Source organism: Kogia breviceps, chromosome 1 (genome assembly GCF_026419965.1).
Source record: "Kogia breviceps isolate mKogBre1 chromosome 1, mKogBre1 haplotype 1, whole genome shotgun sequence".
Taxonomy (NCBI): domain Eukaryota; kingdom Metazoa; phylum Chordata; class Mammalia; order Artiodactyla; family Physeteridae; genus Kogia; species Kogia breviceps.
In genome coordinates this window covers 25,621,260-25,638,407 of record NC_081310.1, presented here as the reverse complement: position 1 = coordinate 25,638,407, position 17,148 = coordinate 25,621,260, and the positions used below count along the sequence as shown (strand labels likewise).

Genomic DNA, 17,148 nt, shown 5'->3' with positions numbered 1-17,148 from the left:
AGAACATTACCTCTATTTCCACCAGCTTAATCAATATAGAGCTCAAAGTCACTTCTGAGTTACTGTATTTAAAGTCAAACACTTAAGAACAAAACCCTGTTTTTCTCTGGCCATGAGCCCACTATTAGTGATGGAGAACAATGTCAGCGACACAAGGTTAAGGTAGCCCTTACCATTAGTACTTGAAAGATCCTCTTCATGGGGATGGAAACTATTCAGAAGAGAAATTAGCCAAGGCCAAATGCTGTAAATTAAACAGAGAGTTCAGACTTTATTTTTGCATGAAAAACCAGAAGACTAATAAGCCATGAATGTGTTACTTATAGGACCGTGAGTGTATTTTTCCCTTGCTTCAGCATTTTAAAGGCTGTATGATTTCCTAAAACGTATTTCCAAATATGTCCAGATAAGATACACCAAAAGGGCCAAATTTCCATGATAGAGACCTACTACTGCAGATCGTTTCCCAGGCTCCTACTTTAACAGTCAGCAAAATTAATTTGTCAGTTTTAAACATTGATATTTACTGAGAAAACTTTGACCAGAGAAATAGCACATTATGTTTTTATAGTTTTCACATACATTATCAGTTGTGGAATCCATTACTAGTTTTTAATCTGTGATGGGGGTGTGGTTACATCATAGTCACATCACATTCTCTGTTCAAAGTGATGACTATGCCTTTTTATGATACAACAAAATCCACACATTGCTGTAATATCCTTACCTGTTTCCTAATACAAAATTTTTGCCAAAGTTTGCAAAATATTAAAAAATATTTAGTTAAAATATTAAAAATAATCACGATCTACTGAAGATAACATTAAGGTTTTCTTGAAATATTTAACAACCAATGTTGGTGAAAAGTGTGTTTTAAAAAAAGAAAGCCCAAGGGCTTGCCTGGTGGCGCAGTGGTTGAGAGTCTGCCTGCCGATGCAGGGGACATGGGTTCGTGCCCCGGTCCGGGAAGATCCCACATGCCGTGGAGTGGCTAGGCCCGTGAGCCATGGCTGCTGAGCCTGCATGTCCAGAGCCTGTGCTCCGCAAAGGGAGAGGCCACAACAGTGAGAGGCCCGCGTACCGCAAAAACAAAGAACAAAAAACAAGAAGCCCAAGGTGAGTTGCCCAGGATAGAGAAATTTGATGTATATCACCACATTGCAGAAAAAAACCTGGAAAATGACAACTATTTCCGACAGTTGTACACTTTGAAATACGGGAATATGCTGCTTAAAAAAATATAAATGAATAATATAGAAAAAATATATAAGGAAATAAACACCGAAGAATAAATGTCTGCTACAAGTCTTTGGGGATGTACGAGTTACGAGACAGTTGAAAAAGAAGGTTAATAACCCAAAAAAGAATGTTAGACTAGAACAACAATGTCTTTATGCAACAAATATGAGATCTCAAGAAATCAACTACAAAAAAGAGTGTGAGAAATGATTTAATGATATATTGCGTTACCCCACTGTGGGTTACTTAAGTCTAACTTTGCTTTCTACAAAGGAAAAAAATACATCACTATTTCATGCATTTGTTGGCTTATGATAACATGCTCTCAAAAAAGGTACAGGGGCTTCCCTGGTGGCGCAGTGGTTCAGAGTCTGCCTGCCGAGGCAGGGGTCATGGGTTTGTGCCCCGGTCCGGGAAGATCCCACATGCCACGGAGCGGCTGGGCCCGTCAGCCATGGCCGCTGAGCCTGCGCATCCGGAGCCTGTGCTCCGCAACGGGAGAGGCCACAACAGTGAGAGGCCCGCATACCGCAAAATAAATAAATAAATAAATAAAATTTAAAAGGTACAGAAGAAAACAAGTTCTAGAAATTGTAAAGGCCCAAAAGCAAGAAATTGAAGGTTATTTGAATATATATAAAACTTTTGAGTTCACAAAGAGGAATTGTTTTTTTCATCATTTAAAAGATATAAATAGGGGCTTCCCTGGTGGCGCAGTGGTTGAGAATCCGCCTGCGGATGCAGGGGATACGGGTTCGTGCCCCGGTCTGGGAAGATCCCACATGCCGTGGAGCGGCTGGGCCCGTGAGCCATGGCTGCTAAGCCTGCGCGTCCGGAGCCTGTGCTCCGCAAAGGGAGAGGCCACAGCAGTGAGAGGCCTGCGTACCACCGAAAAAAAAAAAAAAAAAGATATAAATGAAGATTATTACACCTTGATATATCAGACATATAAGGAAAATCTTCAGTTTTAGAGAATACCCCACACTAGCCTAAAATGAGTAGTAACATAATTTAAGACAGAATGAAATATCTGCAAGGCCATAGTTCTAAAGATCCCAACAAATCTAAGAGAAGGAATGGGGAAGAGAAAATAATAGGGAAGAAAAAGGAAAAAAGTTTGTAAATAAACTATTCCTTCTGGCTCAATATCCTTTGCAACGATAAGAAATGGGAATGCACCGAGAGTTCCCTGGTGGTCTAGTGGTTAGGACTCGGCGCATGGCCCGGGTTCAGTCCCTGGTCAGGGAACTGAGATCCTGCAAGCTGCAGGGCATGGCCAAAATAAAATTAAAAAGAGAAAGGGAAAAAAAAAAAAAAGAGAGAAAGAAAGAAATGGGAATGCACAGAATGGGCCTAAAAGATCACTGTATAGGAACAAAAAACCAAATAAAAATATCAAAGCTTCTTTCACAGCATTACTGATACAAGTTACTGAACAAAAAACACAAGTTCTAAAGTACACACGGGATGGAAAAATGTATACCTCTGGTCGAGAAATGAAAACCCAGTACAAGAAAGCAATGTCTAAAAATATGTATGACTTACTAATACCTACATTGGCACAGAAAGGAGATGTGTAGTATGCTGTACTACGTTGCTAAACTCTATTCATGACAATGTCAAAAATGAAGGCGCTTAAAGTTAGGTTTGAGGGGAAAAGAGGAAAGAGAAGTATGCAGTAAGAGGGATCACAGGGTCTTAAACGTGGCTTGGACATTTTCTAGGTTGTGACCTTGGTCAATGTGTAGATACTGTGCCACAAAGCAGATATTTCAGAGACTCTCCTAATATCCACCATCAAAATATGCAGGGGAGGAACTTCCCACTCACTGAAAAGCCTTACTGCAAAGATTTATTCCTATAATCAAAGGTAAACTGAAAGCTTTCATTTGTCACTGTAAAATGAATAGTTCTTAAGAACCGTCAGAATTATTCTGAGTAGAAATTACAGAGAAAATAGTGAGAGCCAAAATAACTTCCAATCTTCTATGCTTAAAACAAATATAACTCAAATTGGGTGTTACTAAAAGGCAACAAACAGCTTATGTACAGAAAAGAATGGACGAAGTAAAAAAATCTCTTCCCTTCAACTCCTAAGTATAATATTGGGGCATAGTATAATGAATAAGAAACAAACTGGTTTTATTTCTATTTCATTTTGAAATGTGAAAAATGCCTTTTCCCCAGGATGGCAACCAGGAACGGGGGAGCACAGGGAGTCAGAAATCCTTAAGATTGTGCCTCACAAGAAGAATTCAAACAAACAAATAAAAAGCATACAAAGAAGTCTTCAGTGCAATTTCTAGAGAGTAGGTGGAAAATACAAAGTCTTCCATTATTCCAATACTGTTTTAGAAGGCAGTTTCTACATATCTGAATATGAAACAAACAAAGCACACAAGCGCACATGAAACTCCGAGACACTTACTACTGTCTTTCATCCACCACTGCCTCTTGGAAGACCCTGGGTCTGAGTCTCAGCCAGTCCATGGAGACCTTGACTGCAGGTAGGGGATAGGCATTGTAGGATTCCTCCTGAGACTTGTTCTGGAGAGGACACTTGCACAGGATGCCAAGAAAAGACACTTAAAGAAAAAATGTGTTCAGAGAGCATAAGATATTTGAAATTGTGTACCAGTCCAAATTAAAATATTATTATGAGCCTCCTGCTGGGTCCTACTTAATACTTAAATTTATCTTACAGCTTCTTTCTAAAAAGGCATTTTCTTTCCTATGTTAAAAATGTTATAGATACAGTTGATAAGGGGGTGTCAGCAGATAAAAGGACAAAACTTAGGGTTTAGGCCTCCTGATTCAATATTAAGAAATGTAGGACACTTTTTAATGTTACTAATGCTTTGTTATAATGATGAAAATGCCTAAGATCATGCTTTCCAATGAAGATGGCACAGAAAGTTAAATGATTTAATACTCACTAAAGAGGGCCAGCAACTGTGTCCAACACAGCTGCTCATCTTGGCTATAATTATGCTGTTCCGTCTCATTGCTAAAGTCACGAAGGTGATGAAGTTGAAACAGGTTAATGACAGTGACGTGAACTAACTGCTGAGAGTTGAAAGCTTTTTGGAATAGCAGCCTCTGTAAAAGAAGATAGGAATATTGAATATATTATCAAGAACAGAAGCCATCTTTGACACAAGAATTAAACTGGCAGTCTGCATTTAAAGCCACAAAGATAACATTTATCTTGAGTATTTTAATTGAGTCTGACACGGTCTGATGTTTCTCATGTCGACTTTTTGCCTTGAAAGGATTAAACCCAGACACCACAGAGCTGTTTGAGCTGTTTTTTTTAAACAATACTTCTTTCCATGAGAAACTATACATATATATATATTTTATAATTTTTTAAAATACATTTATTTATTTATTTATGGCTGTATTGGGTCTTCATTGCTGCGTGCGGGCTTTCTCTAGTTGCGGTGAGTGGGGGCTACTCTTCACTGCAGTTCATGGGCTTCCCATTGTGGTGGCTTCTCTCGTTGCGGAGCACAGACTCTAGGCGTGAGGGCTTCAGCAGTTGTGTCACATGGGCTCAGTAGTTGTGGCGCACAGGCTTAGTTGCTCCGCAGCATGAGGGATCTTTTGTCGCAGCGTGCAGGCTTCTCTCTAGTTGTGGTGCACAGGCTCTACAACGTACAGGCTCAGTAGTTGCGGCATGTATGCTTAGCTGCCCCGAGGCACGTGGGATCTTAGTTCCCCAACCAGGGGTTGAACCCACGTCCCCTGCATTGGAAGGCAGATTCTTTTGGTTTTTTTTTTTGCGTTACATCACTGTTGTGGCCTCTCCCGTTGCGGAGCACAGGCTCCAGACGCACAGGCTTAGCAGCCATGGTTCACGGGCCCAGCCGCTCCGCAGCATGTGGGATCTTCCCGGACTGGGGCACGAACCCATGTCCCCTGCATCGGCAGGCGGACTCTCAACCACTGCGCCACCAGGGAAGCCCACAAATACCGTTTTTTTTTTTTTTTTTGCGGTACGCGGGCCTCTCACTGCTGTGGCCTCTCCCGTTGCGGAGCACAGGCTCCGGACGCGCAGGCTCAGCGGCCATGGCTCACGGGCCCAGCCGCTCCGCGGCATGTGGGATCTTCCCGGACTGGGGCACGAACCCGTGTCCCCTGCATCGGCAGGTGGACTCTCAACCACTGCACCACCAGGGAAGCCCTGGAAGGCAGATTCTTAACCACTGGACCACCAGGGAAGTCTGAAAACAAACTTATTTATAAATGAGATATATAGCAAGAACATATCTGGAACACAGGGTAAATGGTAAACTAAAGAAATCATTAACAAGTGTTATAGGTGCTTCAACAAATTATTACACTTACATTTTCCCCAATTAGAAAAGCATGGTCTTCATAATCAAATTTCTTTTACTTAATAACTAGGTGTTCACAGTGACCTGCTAATCAGCACTATACGGAAAAATCCACCTACATGCTCTCAGTTAGCCTTAACTTCATCACCCTTCTACCTTAATATCTACAGTAATTTAGATTACTCCCATATAAAATATTTTTCAAACACAAGTTCCTAACAAAGTTGATAGCTATTAGAAATGATACCTGGCTTTGCCCTACACTTTGGCATAGCCAAGTACTCTCCCTCCCCAGGGAAAATTTTTGGAGAAAGTGGGCAATTCACTGTCACTAGCCTTATGGTGGGAAACAGAAAACTACTTAAATTCTACCAGCAGTGACAAGAGATCCTATCATCTCAGAAATTTACAGCTGCCTTTGTCTAGCCTATTCTGAAATTTTTTTTTACGTAAAGAATCTGAAATATCCAGACTAAGTTCTATAATTCTACTAATAAGACCTTTCACATTATCATTGGAAAAAAATACAATTCTACTTTTCTTTAACTCTGTTCTCCCTATCATCTCTCTTTCCTTGTCATCTGCCTTTCTAGTAAATAACATCAAGAATGCTCACTCCTTTTCTAAAGATATCAACCATTTTTCTTTCCTCTACTCAGAATGTCCTAAAATGTTGTCTCTTCTCCAGAGTTCTCCCACAAAACTTCTTCAATCTCTACATCCAACCTTACAGATCAGCTGATCATTTACAGAAATGCATAATATTGGCATGAGAATATTAATTTGTATTTTTCAAAAAGCATTTTTTCCTGTAAGTATAGTTCATAGCAATGTATCCCTTGTATCTATAAATCCACTGGCATTTATTTTAGAAGGTGATGTCCTACCAAACAAATCCTAGCCCTTTAAAAAAAATTTTCTAGTGTATGCACAGAAACATTAAAGCATATGAGTGCAGCCTAGTACTAGCAAATGATAATGTAAGTTCATGAACACACAGACTTTGTCTTGTTCTCCCCTGTATATCTCTAAGAGCTTCAGAAAAGTACACAGTAGACAGTAGGTACTCAAACACTTAGTGAAGGAATAACCCAGACCTTTAGAAGTAAATATGTAATTATTCAATTGTAATTTCGTAACATTTGGATTCCGGAACTGACTTTTTGTTCCTCAAAGACACTTTCAACAGCAGTTGAGGAATATACTGAACTAAATACCATTAAGAAACAGCACACACTTAACAGACAGAAAAAGCCTTGTATCTCAATTCCTAAATCCCAGGCCTTAAGTCCTTCAATGAACCTCAAGTTGGTACACGTTTCTGCTTAGTAGCTAAAGACTTGCTAGTTAGACAGATACACTGATGTTTACATGTGGATAATACTAACTATCTATAAAGGCTTTAGAAACACTTACTCAACTATGCTAAAATTTCACTCCAACAATGTTCTTCTGACATTTCAGTACTGGGTGAGGTTTAAAATAGATCTGCCTCATACTATGTTTAACTTCAGAGTGTTGGAATGATATTTCAAAGTATATTTTAGCAATTGCCCACATAGACCCACCAGAACTTCACATTCAGAAATAACATCTGAAGAGAGTATTAGTATTTGAGGTTGAACCAAATACAAAATTGACTAGATTCTATACAAGAACAACTTACATAGAGAAGATCTCACTAACGTAGGTCCCCCCTTCCTCCCCAATTACGGAGTATATCTTTCACAGAACCAGAGCTGGAAGCAAGATCAAAACGTCATCTGGTCCAACTCCCTGCTAGTTAATAGGACTGCACCTAAACCATCCGAGAAAGATGGCTGTCAATCTGACTTTTAAGCTCTCAAAAGAGAGACCCCCTCAGTAACCCCCTACAGTCTCTATTTAAATTTTAAGATTTTATTTCTGACCTCAGGAAGACAAAGGTGTGTTATTTTAAAATAATCCTTCATATAACTGAAAACTTATAATGAAACTATTTAGCCTTGTTTGTTCTTTCTAGGCTGAAAAGCCTAGGGCTTTAAAAAGTTGGTTGTTTCTTTCACGTACCCAACTCTATAAATCATAGGCTAAATTTAAGTAGGTCACTAAGAGAAGCAAAGAACAGAAGGGGACTCTAGAAGCTTATTTTAAAACAAACTATGTCTATCATAGTTATTTAGTATGATCTCTTACACATAAAAAGTATCAACTAAAAATGATTATCTGTAAAAACTATTTCACACTGACTATATTTGGCTAATTTATTATCTCAACTGTCTAAGTTCAACAATCTCTGGAATGTGAAACTTTTATAATACTTATAAAACTGTTAAAGTAGTTACAGACAATTCCCCAAGTATATAGATACTCAGAAGTAACCAAGAAATATAAAATGTTCTTTGAGACTGTCTTGTTTACTGTTGATTCTAGTGACTAAAACAGTGACTGATACATACTAGTCAAATATTTGTTGAATAAATGAACTAAAAATAAAATTAATACTAATTCTTAATTTTGACTCCTCCAATATTATATATATTATACTACATTTAAACTGCTAATTTAATATACTAATAAAAAATTATTTTCATATATATAAATAGAACAAAGGTTACTTAATTTTATCTCCTTATACAAATTAGTACAACATATTCCTGTTGAATGAAACTCTCATTACACTCCTTCAATCAACCACAAACTCTGACAGATCAAAGCACAATGAGAACAATGCGCTCGGTTTGCAGAATGGGATTACTATCTGTGAAGTAGGTAACAGAATCATATCTAAATACAGAAACCATCAAATGTAGGACTTCCAAAACTGAGAAAAGAAAGGTGCTTGGTCTGAGAAGGAAGGAGGAAAAATTGTTTTTTCCCACTATGATATGTTCTGCCAAATGATATTTTCAGCTAGTGAAAACACTGCTGCTGCATTTCTTTATATAGACAGCACCTCAGTTTAAACTGAAGGAATGCTGTATGCAAGAATTTCACATGCTTTAAATTTAGTTTTTATCAACAGTTTGCAATTAAGTAATGACATAAAAAGTGGGAGTAAGCCTCCTCCAAATCTTATGCTTCCTCATTTAGACAAGACAAAAAATTCTCTATTTAGAAAAATCTAACCTTAAACTGTTCTTCCAATTTCTCTCGAAGAGGGCTCAACTTTTCCAAGCTCTTACTCAGGTACACATGACCATGGAACTTAATAAAGGCCTTGATGAAGTCAGAAACACCCCATTTGGTTTTCACCTCATCCCGGCTGAAACGAAAGAAAAACTTCCATGAATCTTAAGCAACAAAATGGCTAAAACCTCTTACAGGAGACTTCGATTTGCAAAAACACATTATTTGAGCACCTGTGACTCAAGGAGAGGATTCGGCATCTGACTGACTTTTCAACTGCAACACACTCAGATGAGTCAGTACTCAGCAGCCTGTACTCCTCCACTGGGAACAAATCAGAGGCTGACTGGTTGAAATTCAGTGATGACTACATGCAAAACTATTACAATGTATATGTTTAGAAATTAGGCAAACCTAAGAGAAGAGAAGCATAGGTAACTGGCCATTATTTCTTACATGCCCAAATTTGAGGGGTGAAGGCTACCAGGTTACAAAGTCCTCTTGGAAAAGTCAACCCTACCTTTCCAGTGCTTTAGAAAGTGCTTTTTGTAGATTAGTAGAGGCAGCTGGGAAAGGGAACTTCACAGCAATGCTTCTGCAGTAGTAGAAAATTGTGGTCAGATGGTCTCCTTTGGAAGAAGCTAAGATAGCCAACTGATTGTAAGGCTGACCTAGAGGAGAAAGTTAAGATTCTAAAGCAACCCAAAATGCATGAAGTCTTGCTATCAGAACATAGAAGGTCAGTTTTCAAATCTTTATATTAACAATGGGGAGTATTTTATGAAGTAAATCTCATGACTACCTCATTAAAAATGGCATAATGTAAAACAGTACACTTCAGCTATGGTACATATTATATTTAGATTGAAAAGTCACACGATCAGGATGAAGAGCACAGTAAGTTCAAATAAGACTTCAGAAAGGGCTGGACAATACATATGTTTGGCTTTGTGCATCTAAGTCTCTATCACGACTACTCAGCTCTGCCCTTGTAGTGGGAAAGCGGCCACAGACAACATGAAATAATGTGTCCAACTGCCATCCCTGCCTTCAAGCGGCTCCTTTAGAATTTAAAGGACTTTCAGTGTGGCTTAACAAGAATGTAGATCACTAAACATCTACAGTAATTTAATTCAAGAATCACTGCTAATGCCTATCTTGGGAGCCATCAAAAGACAAAAGCATTATCTTTTAGTAATAAGAGATAATTTTTCTAGGAGGGAAATGATAGTATTAAAAAAAAAATTATTCTATAAGTAATTAAGGAAGCCAGAGTTATTGAAACAATTTTAGATTACATTAGGAGACATTCTATTTATATTGCTTTACAGACAATCGTAATATTAGTTTAAAAAATTTATTTCCAGTTACAGACAATGTACAGTTAAAAGGAAAAATATAATAATCAATACCCAAACTCAACATTTTTTGGTTTCTTAACACTTGAAAGATGAGCCTTGAACTATTCACCATCTTTCTATATATCTAGAGTGAAGTGTCATAATCAACCACAAGTTGACACATGGCCCACTCACCATTAGAGGGGACAAGCTGAGCCGCATGCCTGTAGTAGGACTCTGCCTGGCTGGTCTGGTTTCTGTATCGAGCTGAGAGGAGGAAAAAGAAAGTTTAGTTTAAAAACGAACAGATAAAACAAGCATTAGGGTAAAATTTCCAAAACAGCTACAGTTTAACAATTTAAAATTAATAAACACATTAAAATTAAATTAATATGATTAAAGACAGAAAATATTTTAAAACAAATTAACTATAGGATTATGTGTGAAGTGTCTATCCGGCCTTCCCTATTTGGGACATTCAGCATGTAACCAATTTTAAAGCTTACCTAGCCCCCTTTTTCAGGTCCTCCAGTGTCATGCATCACCAGCTCCCACTATGGACTATGCTGGTGACCTGGAGCCGGCCCACAAGAAGGGGTGAGTTATATGGCACTTAAAAACAAAACAAAACAAAAAACACTATACAATATGATCTGAAATTTATGTATTTCTTCAATATCTTATAAAGTGATTTTGAAAAATGCTTCATACCAGACTTCCCTGGTGGCGCAGTGGTTATGAGTCCACCTGCCAATGCAGGGGACACGGGTTCGACCCCTGATCCAGGAAGATCCCACATGCCGTGGAGCAACTGAGCCCGTGCACCACAACTACTGAGCCTGCGCTCTACAGTCCGCGAGCCACAACTGCCGAGCCTGTGTGCCACGACTACTGAAGCCCATGCGCCTAGGGCCTGAGCTCTGCAACAAGAGAAGCCACCGCAATGAGAAGCCCGTGCACCACAACAGAGTAGCCCCCGCTCGCCACAACTAGAGAAAGCCTGCGTGCAGCAACGAAGACCCAATGCAGCCAAAAATAAATAAATAAATGTTCTTGAAAAAGAAAAAAAATACCTCATACCTATTGCAATATTATTTATGTGTGTGCAAAGAATACATTGAAAGCAAAACCGATCTAAATATACTACTCACTGAATCTCCCTGTAGAAATTTTAGTGCTTACTTTGGTGTGACCTCTCATGGAGTCAATGATTTATGACATCAAGAAATCTAAAATCTTTGAACTTAAAGCAGTAATGCTCTCCATTCCTTGTTATTTGAGGACAGCCAAAACATAATCCTATAGTTAATTTGTTTTACAACCCTTTTAGGTCACCTTAAAGGAATGAACAAGAATAAATAAGTTATATAACATTCCCAGATAAAATATATAAAATGGAAATACAAATCTAACTGTAAAGAGGAAACAATTAAAAATGAGCTTTTAATGCACTGGTAGGAAGAAAAAAAAGGCAATCTAAGCTTCAGAATGACTAATTATTATAAACCCCACAATTCCAAAGGAGTACAGACTTTAGAAAATATTATGGCACCACTCTGAAAAATTTAGCTTTGATTACATTTTTGCTGGTTTATTATTTGCCTACATCTGCATAAAGTCTGAATAAAATTTAAATCTGAATATGAAAGTTACTTCCTTCAAGATCCTTTGCCAATCCCAAAGCATTCTGAAAATCTAGGTTCCTTAAAATACATTTTATAGTTTCCTCTTATGACAATCTAAGTCGTGTGTGTATTTTTAAAGGAAAATAATTTCTTTCTGTGACTACTCCAAAGAAAAGCATGAATGCATTATCAATTCCTTCACACCAATGGCTCACCAATGTCTCCAAGGTGGACGAGGCAGTGCTGGCAGATATAGGAACAGGAGCTAGACTGTGGCTTCACTATGGCGCTGGTATGCGTCTGTTTATTGCTGATAATTCCCAATTGGGAAGACTTCACACGGCATGGTAAATCTACATTAAACACTGTACACAGTTCTTGTAATAACTAAAAGGAGAACATAAGCAAGATTTAGTATTGAGTCAGAACTGGTAAGTCAGAAGTGCTCTAACAGTAAAGTTTGCATGTGTAACTAATATCACATACTTCTGACACCTGAGATAGGATAACCTTTCATAGGATAACTAGTAACATTCATTACAAATCACATCTTTTGACTTCTCAAGTATCAGAGCAATCCAGGATGTACATCTAAAAGGAAAAGCAGCATTAAAAAAAGGACCACTTAAGGAGGGTATTCAGACTCATTCAGCAAGCAACTCCATGAAATTATCTATCTATCTATCTATCTATTCCTCTTAGAAACACACAAAACCCATTAAACACTGGTGGTTGGTTACAAATTTGACTTAAATACAAACCAACATATTCGACAGACTTCAGGAGTTTCTTGAGACTTATTTTGTTAAGCCCAAGGTCAACTTGTGCCTTTGCATACACAAAAGATCTCATGGTACTACAGGTCTGGAAGGAACTTCCGATATTATGTAGAACACTCACTCTTTCTTCCTTTCTTCTCTAGTCTTATGGTATAAGAGGGTTCCTCTTCCCAGTCAGAGATAATTTCTCTGCCTGAGCATGCTATTTCATTCTTTTCTGCCTCCTGCCTATCATCCTCTCATTTTTTAAATCTACTTTCAACTTCTCAAGCTTCTTTGCTGTGGCCTATAAAGTGTTGCCCACGAAAAATAAATAAGTATTATTATTAAAAAAAACCACAAGACAAAGAAAGCACTTTCCCTTGACTCTAGCTTTCTCCTTTAGCAGCCTTCTAATGTCTCTTCTTCTCAACCAAATTCCTTCAAGAGTCCACGTGTCATATCTACTTTCTCAATTCCTGTTCACTCCACTCCTTAGTCCATTATGATCTGACTTCCACCCAACCCCTTCTCTCCCCATTCCAACATCCACAACCACTCTACTGAAACTGTTGTCTGTATGACAACTGGTTATAAATAAGCAAATACAATGGACATTTTCTAGTCATCATCTTTACTGGATCTCTCTGTTACATTTAAAACAGTTGATGTTATGGTTGATCACTGAGCTTTTCTAGTTCTTTTTATCTTGCCAATCATTTCTTTTCAGTGTCCTTCATTCAAACGCTTTTCTCCTCCCACCTTAATCCCCTCAAGGGTTTTATTCTTGGCCCCCACACAGCTCTTCAAATTCTATTCTCATTCATTCAAGTATTTACTTACAAATATAATCATTCACATATTTGGTTACTGTATCACACACCATGTTAAGCAATAGAGACATAGAGATGAGTAAAAAAAATCTGTGTCTTAACCTTAAATCTTAAAGAGTTCATAGCTAAATGAGCAAGACAGGTATATAAAGTAGGGAGGAAACATCAGGAGAGAGGAAGAAGGGAGGGAAAGATACTAAACATGACAGCATAAGCCAACAGAATATTCTTCATTTATAATAAACTTCATTCCCTGGGTTATTTGATACATTTGTCTCACTTTCTCCTTGTGATAAACTGGTAGCAATACAGTATGTAGATATGAAGCTCCATTTTTTCAGATGAGGATATGAAAACAAAAATATCACGTCATTTGACTAAGGTTACAGAATTATAAATATCTTGATTCTATCACCACTCTAATATGTGCAGAATATTCACAATACAAAATAAAACACCTTGAGCATCCAACTCAGAAGGATATAAAATGTCTCACCGTTTTCCTAAGATAAAAACCACCTCCATAACCAAATATAAATTCCTGTATTCCATTCTCATGAAGCATAGCAATTATCAACATCTTTACTTATACCTGTACATTTCAAATAGGCAAGAAATTTGCTGACATAAAACTGAGTAAACAAAATTAGTGCCCAGAATGGCTAGAGTCTGGAAATATAAAAAAGCAAGAAGTACAAGAAAGGAACAAAAAAATGGAAGAAACCCAAAAACAGATGACTCTGGAAGATGGCAAGAAGAAACATAACAGAGCATAAAGAACTGAGTTCAACAGGCACTTAAAGAACAGACTGGAAAATTAGGCAAGGTTGAATATCTATCAAAAAGAAAAAAGAAAGTTCATGAAAAGTAAATCAAGCATGGTTGAAACTTCATGTGAATGTCTTATAATAAAATTTTTGCCAGAACCCAGGAGTTGTAGGTAGGGATACCAGAAAAGTTCCTGCTGGTTCAGGATTCCAGGTGAGTGAGCACTAGTTTAGAGGCAGAAACGAAGTGGAACTAAAGAAGAGAAACACGTTTAATAAGTTGAACAAAACTATATTGGCAGTTTTCTGTGAAAACTCTTTTACACTATTAGCTCTTCACTCTACACTAAGAACTGAGAACTAACTATGAAGATATAGAATACCATCTTTTAACTTACTATAGAAACTTAATGATAATGCTTTCTTTTTGGTTCCCATTTTCTTAGAATAAGGACTACTCTACTGTTCTGTTCTTCAATGTTTTAAAAAAAAAACCCACTGCATGACGTTACACCTTTACTTCACTCAGGAGTTTGGTTCTGGCTCGAGGCATCATGCTTCATTTTATATATATATGTTTGTTTATTTATTGGAGTATAGCTGCTTTACAATGTTGTGATAGTTTCTGCTATACAGCAAAGTGAATCAGCTATAGGTACACATATATCCACTCTTTCTTAGATTTCCTTTCCATTTAAGTCACCACAGATCACTGAGTAGAGTTCCCTGTGCTATATAGTAGGTGTTCATTAGTTATCTATTTTATACATAGTAGTGTACATATGTCAATCCCAATCTCTCAATTCATCCCCCCAGAACCATGCTTTAAATAGTTAACAAAATATCTAAGTCAAAATCATCTTCACAGGATAATCATGTATCAGTCTCTTGTCAATCCACTCCACTCAGATTTCTATCTCAAGCACTCTACTGAAGTCACATTTCATCAAATCCAAGACACCATAAATTATAAGATGAACTATTATTTCCATAACATTGAGGGAAAAAAAAAAACAATGCCAATTAAATGGTGACTGACCACCTTTTGTAAACTTATCCCTATCTCAGAGGTATTAAAATATGAAAAAGTTTTAGAAATGAGGAAATATGGTATTCATTAATTTCACCAATGACTTCCATACCGTCAAATCTAATTGATCACTTTTAAATCACCTTACTTGACTTCTCTGTAGCACTCAACAGAGTTGATCACCCCTTCCTCTTGATGAAATGCTTTTCTCTCTGGCTTCCAAGGCACCACTCTGACTTTCTTCTATTGCAATGTGGCTCCTCCTGTGCCAAACCTGTTCCCACCTAGTCCCACGGGTTTCAATGCCAAACACTAATGTCTAAGTCAAGGTTCTTTATTGTAATCATACATTTTACTCTGGTCCTGCCCTTTTCACTGAGCTCCAAGCTTATCTAATTACCTATTTGACCCCTCCTCTCAAACAGGCATCTCTCTAATGTAACATGGATAGAGCTACCTTCTCCTCAGTGTTCCCTATCTCAGTAAATGGTTCAACCAGTCAGCTAGCTGCTCAATCTGATAACTCAAGTCATCTCTGACTCTTCCCTTACCCTGATTCCACACATCCAATCCAAACCATCAGGAAGTTCTACTAGCTATACTTCAAAAATCCCTTAATAACCTTCCATTACTACAGCAGTATGCTAACTACCTTCCATTCCTGACCTGCTAATTCATTCTCCACACAACATCCAAGGTAATCTTTTAAAAATGCAAATCTTATCACGGTATTCCCTGGCCTACTTTCCAATGGCTTGCAACTACACTTAAGATTAAAATTCAAAACTCATCGTAGTCTATGAGGCTGTACAATGACTTGGACTTGGTGTACTTCCCCCATCGGGTAGCTTAATCTGCACTGCATGTCATCAAAGAAGATGTATGAACGTTACTGTTCACGACATCATTAACTGTTTCAATTATCAAGCCAGAATAACAACAACAAAAAATGCAAGCAACACGTCCTCTCAGTGTTGAGATCTGAAAAGAAGTTTACTGCCGCTCATTCTACAACTGTTGTGATCACTCAACCACTGCCTACTGAATGCAGTGGGGAAAGATCAAGGCTTGCTAATTATAAAAATTTCAAAAAATAAATTTCAAAATTAGATTACTTATATATTTTTCTTTGTAAAACAACATTTTGAGACATCTGAATGATTTTATTAATGACTTGCTTATAAACTGTTTTTGCAAATAACATGCCCCCTCAACAAAAATGATGATTCTTGCTTTACTTGTCTGGATTTATCAATGTCCAATCAAACCCTTGAAAATGTGTTACATGTATATCACATCATAACAAAAAGGTTAAGAATCATTTTTCAAGATAACAAACAGGTCTGTGTAATGGCTAATATAAAAATATATTGCAGAAAGTGGATGCTTTCCCTCTCCCTCCACCAGGGCCGGCTGCAGCCAGTCCCTACTACCCCTCCCTCCCTACTTCAGTTGTGTTCAGTTTAAATTTCTACTACATGAGGGAAGGAAGCGATTTAAGCTGGAGATGAGACTGGAGTTTTAAAACTGGACTATGTTTAAAAACCTAAGAGCAATCAGAATGGTACGAAATCTGTCCAAGATGTTATGACGGGAATCTGGAATTCAACGGAGCATAGTTGAAAGTAGTGAAGTGGGGGTAGGGGCTGGGATACCATTTCTGTCAATACCCCACTGAGCTACGGCTATTCAATTAACATGTAGAGTCAAATGTACACATAATTCTACATCATGATTTTCACCTAATAATAACACAATTTCCTCATCTTAAAAAATCTTCATAAATAGGACCTAATTAAAAGCTTTCACAGAGCAAAGGAAAAAGTCAACAAAACGAAAAGACAACCTACTGAATGGGAGAAAATATTTGCAAGTGATATAACTGGTAAGGGGTTCATATCCAAAATAATATATAAACAGCTCATACAACTTAATATCAAAAAACAACCAGATTAAAAAATGGGCAGAAGACCTGAATAGACATTTTTCCAAAGAAGACACAGAGATGACCAACAGGCACATGAAAAGAGGCTCAACATTGCTAATCATCAGAGAAATGCAAATTAAAACTACAATGAGGTATCACCTCACACCTGTCAGAATGGCCA

General features: G+C 37.7%; 1 protein-coding gene across 17 annotated transcripts in view; it reads right to left on the bottom strand.

Annotated features, from left to right (window-relative positions):
- Positions 1-17,148, bottom strand: part of SMG7 (SMG7 nonsense mediated mRNA decay factor) — a 74,322-nt gene that overhangs the window by 16,236 nt on the left and 40,938 nt on the right. For all 17 annotated transcript variants that reach the window (XM_067029159.1, XM_067029168.1, XM_067029112.1 and 14 more), the window contains 7 exons: positions 11,868-12,039; positions 10,223-10,294; positions 9,208-9,358; positions 8,688-8,823; positions 4,176-4,338; positions 3,668-3,824; positions 174-244 (listed from right to left, as the gene is read on the bottom strand). In XM_067029159.1, coding sequence (XP_066885260.1) covers positions 174-244; positions 3,668-3,824; positions 4,176-4,338; positions 8,688-8,823; positions 9,208-9,358; positions 10,223-10,294; positions 11,868-12,039 — 922 coding nt within the window. The remainder of the gene's footprint in view (positions 1-173; positions 245-3,667; positions 3,825-4,175; positions 4,339-8,687; positions 8,824-9,207; positions 9,359-10,222; positions 10,295-11,867; positions 12,040-17,148) is intronic.